Here is a 6,688-nt window from a genome sequence, read left to right as displayed (position 1 = left end):
TCCTATTATAGATTTTTATATTCCCAGATAAACATGAAGAATCCAATCTATGCTAATCCAAAATACAAAAATGTGGGGATATCTGTATTATTACAAGGTGAACTGGAAGCAGTATTTTCGCTTTAACGCGAAAATGCGGTGAACCGGAAGCGGTATTTTAGCTTTTTTTCCGCGAGTACGTCTTAAACACAGCAGATTGGGTTGGCAGGAGTCTAAAGACGGATGAGATGGCTTCACTCGAGCCCTACGAAAATGTAATTAGAGAAATGATTACACAGAATTTCTCGTACGCCGACATTTCAACAAACTTGTCAGAACTAGGTGTGAAGGAAGGATGCTCAGCAATGAGTGTCAGGAGATTTTGTGCACGCCACAACATTTCCAGGAGGGGACATGTATCCGACTCACACTTAGAGGCTGCTATCAGCAGGGCAATAAATCAGGTAGTTTTTTTTGGTTTTCTTTGATTTACAGAGGTGGGTAGTTACGAGTTACATTTACTCAGTTACATTTACCTGATGAGGCTTTTGGATAAGTTGTACTTCTACGATAGTTTTTCATCATCTCCATACTTTTTACTTTTACTTTAGTAGGTTTGTGAAGAAGACTGTACTCTTACTAGACTCCAATAGGCTACACTGAGCTGGTTACTTTCTTCTTTACCCATTTACTATCCTACGCATTATTATCCCCCCTGTGCATCAATTTAATGTTGTATTTTGACAGACAGAGGGACTTCCGCCATAGGCTCTACCACCTGACTGTGTTCCTCCAATCACATTTGGAAATGTGTGTTTCTTGTGCTGTAATTTGTTATTTTGTAAATATTTCATTTATTTTTATGTATTCTATTATTTTATTGATTGGAAGTACTCAAATTTACCTAAAGATTATGATTTTGTATTTTTGTCTGATTAAATGCATGTTTTCACAAATTAATCAGATGTTACTCAACAGTTGCTCAGTACTTGAGTAGTTTTTTTGTCAAGTACTTTTTTACTCTAACTCACAACACCTACTAGATTCACATTTTTCTGAAGTAACGATACTCTTACTTGAGTAGAATTTTTGGCTTCTCTACCCACCTCTGTTGATTTATTTCTAGACTACATATATTTTATTAGATATAAATCCATGAAGACTAGGTCAAATGTCACAGCTTACTTATGTTGATTCATCAGACAGGGTCAACATATGGTCGAAAGATGATGACCGGGTACCTGTCTGCAATGGGAGTGGTTGCTGGTGAACGCCGGGTGGGGAAGATTTTGAGAACAACTCATTGTCCCTATCACGAAATGCGCAAACGTGTAAGTATCTTTTGCAAGCCTTTAATGTTGTGGTATATGGTGTCATGTATTTTACTAGCTAACTTTTACTTACTTTTCCCCCAAAGGGCGCACGTAACCTTAACCCCGTCCCCTACAGAGCTGCATACATGGGACACAAAATCCACATCGACCAGAACGAAAAACTGGTCATGTTCGGAGTGACACACATTCTAGCAGTAGATGGGTACAGCAGTAAGGCCGTTGCCCACACAACCATGCCTGTCAAGAATAACCTCAGGATATATGAAGAAGTTTACAGGTTAGTCCTTCTCAACTTTTTTTTTGCTTCAAAACCCCCTTTCTCTGATTTCAGAATTCAGGCAGGTATAATTTTTTGTGAAAAAGTCCATGGAAAAGTTGGTCTTTATACATACATACTTTTTTTTTTTAATATTACTTTGTATGTAATATAAAGACTAACTTTTCTCACAACTTTACTTTTCTGTGAGTTTTTCTGACTTCCTTTGTGACATTTTTTCAATTCTTTTGACATTTTTTAAAACTGTTTTGTGACTTTTTAGATATGGATTCTACTGTTTTTTGGTCTTTTTAATTTGTGATAGGCATACTGACTCATTGTTTCTCAAATGGGGGTCTGTGTTCCCCAAGGGGTACTCTGAGGTGCAACAGGGGGTACATTTTGGATTGACCGAAAGCACTGTATTTTTCAGGATTCATTTTATTATTTAACAACGTGCTTTCGGTCAATCCAAAAACCTGAAAGTAAAACTAAGGTTTTGGCTCTCTTGTCTGTGTGCATAATTATTAGGCAACTATAAGACTGTAGAGCTATTATGCAACTGAATGAAATACAAAAATGTTCCCTTCTCACCTGTTTGCATTCTTCTGCTAAAGTGAGAATAATAAACAAACAACTCAAATTTCTGAAAGTAAAAAAATATATATCTGTGACCAGTATAGCCACCCTTCTTTTCAATAAATCACAAAAACAGTGCACTAGTAGATTGCAATATTGTTGGTCTATCGTACAGTGCAGACTCAACATTTGATTGAGTCATGTTTCACTATTTTACAGATCAGCAGTTCTTGAATATGGGATGTGGGACCAGGTCAGGGTGGACCATGGCCGTGAATTTTACTTGTCCCTCTACATGCAGGAGATGCTGTCTAACCACAGACACAACTTGCAAAGGCAACCATATCGCCAAACTCAGTCAACAAAGGTGAGGTAACAGTCTCCTTAATGCCAAAAATGAGACTAAGCTTTAGAGATGTTACTCAGTTTTTTATGTACTGGTACTGGACACCAAAATAACAAACTTTTGCTGCACTGATCCTCAATTCAAACACATGAGGCCAAAACCTCAAACCTTAGTTAGCCATATAAACAAACGCCCACCTAAACAATGATTGCATTGTTTACATTCATGCTCCATCTAGAGAAACCGTTGCACAGGTAAACACAGGAGACTATGCAGGGAAGAGCAATAGAGCCAAATGGATGAGTGGTTTTGTGGCAATTCTCTACATGGAGTGTGAATGTACACCAATACCGCATTGTTTAGGTGGGCTGAAGTATCACTTTAACCAGATGCACCCTTGAGTGAGGGGTGCTTGTAGGTACCCATACACATCAATGGTCCTGCTCCTTGGACTCCTAATCAAACCTCTTCAATACCGTCTATAAACTTTTTACATCTGATATAATCCTGTTTCCTCTCACCATCTTAATTTTGCAGACTAAATTGAGTCTACCCTTTTCTTGTCTACAGAATCATACGGTGGAGCGATTGTGGGTCGAGATAAATAACAGGGTAAATTACCCAGTGAAGGAGGCCCTCATACAGCTGCAGGATCAGGAAGTCCTCAACATGGATGACAATGTGACAAGATACTGTACATCTAACCTTACTGCTGAGCTGTGCAAGATTGGCATAACAAGAGCTGTACATGCATGGAATGCACACAGAATTCCAGGTGAGTTAAATAAAAAAAAAAAAAACATGTATCACACAATCCAGTCCTTTTTTGTGAACTTTTAATTTAAATTTGGCATTGAATTTTAACAATGAAATTTTGTGACCTATGCTTTGCTTCACAGGCAAGGAACACCCAATCGCCTGGCAGCAGGAGGATGTCCAAAGAAACTGGGAGAGGAGTTGTTGCCACATGCCTCCCAAGCAGCAGACATGTACGAGCAGGATGTTGGCTCTTCACTAACTAGAGTCTCCTGCTTTGGAACGGACCCCTTCTCAACTGAGGAGGACAAAGTATCAGCAGAACAACTTTTTGCTGAAGAATACCCTGATATTTCAGTTTTATTAGATAACGTGGTAAACTATAACTTCGTACCTTTTCAAGATGCATTGCTGTATCTGATAAACATAACGCAGCAATATGCATGAACATGTCAAATAAAGGCAAGTTGGTTCTGGATATACTGTATATTTTGTTACTGTCCCTTCACAAAATTGAACACTTGCTAATATTGCTACAATAGCAGTGTTAAACATTACACAATATTGGTCTGAAGTGCAACATGAAGTACAAAAAATGTATAAAAATAAAACTATTATGTATCTACAGCTGTTGAACAAGTGCAAAATTCCAACTGGATTTAGAACAAGGCTTTTTGCCAGCTGTAACAGAGGTAATCAAGCTTAAATCGTTGAATGTGATACAATCACACTTAAAGGATTAATCCATCTTAATTACACCAGCCAATGAGGAGAGAAGAGGGTCAAGACTGGTCAGCTTGTGAGCATTGACAGAGAACTCAACTGCCCTGCATTTGAGGCACTGGTCGGATGTCAGCATCCACTGGTCAACGCAGTTTTTGCAGCCAACAAAGCTTTTGCAGCATACGGCAATCACAGGCTCTTCCATTAGCCCTGTTTGATGGAGAAAAAAAAAGCACAACACATATGCAATATTACAGTTCGGTATATTATCTTGTCTTTACTTAAAGGAACAGTTCACCCAAAATGAACATTCTGTCATCATCTACTCACCCTCATGTCAGTTAAACCACAGGTGCAGTTTGTCCATATAACACACAAGGAGGTTGCAGCACTACTGGAGAGGAAGTGGGTCTCCATTGACTTCAACACAGTGCATATAAAGTCAATGGAGACCCACTTGCTACTTGTGTTTTAACTGACACGAGGGTGAATAGATGACAGAATTTTCATTTTTGGGTGAACTGTTCCTTAGATATACATATTGCATATGTTTAAAAGCTTGGCAAGGGACAGTTTCATTGCAACATGGAAAAGCAATAATTAACGTTTGATTCACTTGGACACTCCATTAGATCCTGCTTAAAAGGTAGATTTTAATATAGATCAAAAAACAAAATATCTTACAGACCTTTGCATACAATACAACCAAAGGCATCCTTTATGTGTGTTATCATGGTGTTGGTCAGAAACAGCATGGCACCCCTGGTGTCGTTGGCATGTGTTGACAGGTCCTTCATGACTTGGGTGACCTCACTCAGTCCTTGAGCAGCCAAGATCACTTCTTCTATTTTATCATGGACCCCCTGAAGACCTGTGGAGTCCATGTCTTTATGACTACAGGGAGGGTTAAAAACAACAACAAATATTATACAATATTCATCAGTTCTGTTCAGATAACTTTTTTCCTAAGAGATGTTATTTAAAACAAAATAAAAGACAAATATTGACAGGCAGTAACTAAAATGTTTACCTCAGTGTCTTTCCCTTTGCTCCCTGCTGGAACTCATTGAAGATCTGCTCTGGGACAGCAAGAAACTTTTTTGCATTTTGCTTCCAATACTTGGATCCTAGCAAGAGAGGAAGACAACTCATGTAACAGATACAATGTAAACACATTTACAGCTAAACAGAATACTTTGTGGGTAAAAAAAATTAAGAGACAAAGAGAGCACAGTATTGAAGTAGATGGGGCATGTAGTTTAACAAACAAAGCATATTTATTTATTATTATGCAACTATTCATTTTTTCAGTTAGTACCTCTTGTCCCTTCAGAGTCCACAATCTCATTTCCCTGGGCATCAGTCAGGATGAGAGGGTCATCACTCTGCAGGGCATCATGTATTTTTGCAAGGATACCTGTGGTTGTGGCTTCAAACTCAAACAGTCTAAGTACAACCATACGGGCAGGCTTCAGTTTCCCCTGGCTGAGCTCAGCAATGAAAACAGACCTAGAAAGATTGTTGTGGGAGTGGTTTGCATCAAGTCAAATCAATTAATTCCATCTCAAACACATAGCCTACATTACAACTGATCCAATTACAATTGATTCAAGTTTTAAAATGATCTTGGTTACAAAGGATCTTAAGAATTACAAAAACAAATACAATCATGTGGATTTATTCATATGTAGCTAGCCTTGGACCAAGACGTTCATGAAAGCAACACCCCTTTTTAAATATTTAAATAATTTTAAATAATGTACATTTTGATATTTAAATAATTAAATATTTTTTTAATAATTTGACTAGCAAATAACTTGCTAATCAGTGGTAGGGGGGCTCTGAACTGATGGGACTGGGGGTACCTTTGGAAGGTGTTACTCATGCTTGCTCGAGGGGGAGTGGGAGCAATGGCCTGAGCAGGTGATCCCAGAGCAGCAGTGGGCTGTGCTGGACGGTGGAACTGGAAACGGTTCTGGCCTGACAATGGAGGAGTCTGCTCGGCAACTGGTAGAGCAATATCATCCCCATGAACCTCATAGTGGCCTCGAGGTCTAAGGTCCAAGCAGCTGAAATGTCCAGACGATCCCGGGAATATCGCCACATTGTCATCATCGGTTATGTACAGGCTAGGAGCATATACCTTTGAAAGAAAACATGTAGGGACCTTAATCAGACGGCTATTCTGTGCTAGCATCCTTTGATCTTAGCATGTTCTCCAAACAAACGAAAAAAGTGTTACTTACCTGGAAAATTCTGGCAATTTTATCTCCCATCATGTCGTCCTCCCTAAGCGTTAGCCTCTTGTTTCCTTTAAAAAGGATATAACTGGTTGAGTCCATTATTTGCGAACGAGGAATTGTTGCTCGACACCAACTTGAAGTGAAAAACACCGGACTAGCACCGCGACCTCCCTGACACACGGACCAATCCGCGCGTAGGCTATATTTATTTATTTCCGGGCCATGGACTGAAAAGCATAAAAATTTAAAATTGAAATTCGAAAAATAGAAATTTAAGGCATTTCAACGAACACTAAAATTTGAGTAAGAAATGCAATAGTTTTTTTTTTAAAAAAAGGTCATTAAATAGTTGTCCGATTTTTGTTTCAGAAATGGTAATAGAAAAAATGGCCCTAAATGTGTTTTTTGATTTGCCTTTCAGAATTGGAAATAGAATGAACGGAAGGTACACGGACCAAACACACAGCTGATG

At 38.7% G+C, this 6,688-nt stretch overlaps 2 protein-coding genes across 2 annotated transcripts; one reads left to right on the top strand and one right to left on the bottom strand.

The window, feature by feature from the left end:
* The first annotated feature begins 227 nt into the window (after window positions 1–227).
* LOC146312548 (uncharacterized) lies at window positions 228–3,718 on the top strand. Its single transcript, XM_084739203.1, has 6 exons — window positions 228–443; window positions 1,182–1,310; window positions 1,397–1,590; window positions 2,368–2,515; window positions 3,065–3,273; window positions 3,394–3,718. Exons 1-6 carry the CDS (start codon window positions 228–230, stop codon window positions 3,695–3,697), a joined length of 1,200 nt encoding a protein of 399 aa, XP_084595329.1. The 3' UTR covers window positions 3,698–3,718.
* Window positions 3,719–3,989: 271 nt separating this feature from the next.
* On the bottom strand, window positions 3,990–6,405 carry LOC146312547 (uncharacterized). The gene is made up of 6 exons (XM_084739205.1): window positions 6,220–6,405; window positions 5,839–6,116; window positions 5,292–5,482; window positions 5,004–5,100; window positions 4,662–4,867; window positions 3,990–4,183 (listed from the first exon to the last, which is right to left on the bottom strand). The coding sequence occupies exons 1-6, from the start codon at window positions 6,313–6,315 to the stop codon at window positions 3,990–3,992; spliced, it is 1,062 nt and encodes a 353-aa protein (XP_084595331.1). The 5' UTR covers window positions 6,316–6,405.
* Between the last annotated feature and the right edge of the window lie 283 nt (window positions 6,406–6,688).

Source organism: Lutjanus erythropterus, chromosome 16, assembly GCF_056507025.1.
Source record: "Lutjanus erythropterus isolate fLutEry1 chromosome 16, fLutEry1.hap2, whole genome shotgun sequence".
Lineage (NCBI taxonomy): Eukaryota > Metazoa > Chordata > Actinopteri > Lutjaniformes > Lutjanidae > Lutjanus > Lutjanus erythropterus.
This window is presented reverse-complemented; position numbering and strand designations above follow the sequence as displayed.

Bases quoted from the DNA above. Each gene is read 5' to 3' on its own strand.
- LOC146312548 (XM_084739203.1), top strand. From the start codon at position 228: ATGGCTTCACTCGAGCCCTACGAAAATGTAATTAGAGAAATGATTACA. The intron at 444-1,181 runs GTAGTTTTTTTT...TTGATTCATCAG, and splicing joins TCAGCAGGGCAATAAATCAG to ACAGGGTCAACATATGGTCG. The intron at 1,591-2,367 runs GTTAGTCCTTCT...ACTATTTTACAG, and splicing joins ATATATGAAGAAGTTTACAG to ATCAGCAGTTCTTGAATATG.
- LOC146312547 (XM_084739205.1), bottom strand. From the start codon at position 6,315: ATGGACTCAACCAGTTATATCCTTTTTAAAGGAAACAAGAGGCTAACG. The intron at 6,117-6,219 runs GTAAGTAACACT...TTTCTTTCAAAG, and splicing joins AAATTGCCAGAATTTTCCAG to GTATATGCTCCTAGCCTGTA. The intron at 4,868-5,003 runs GTAAACATTTTA...CCCTCCCTGTAG, and splicing joins GCAAAGGGAAAGACACTGAG to TCATAAAGACATGGACTCCA.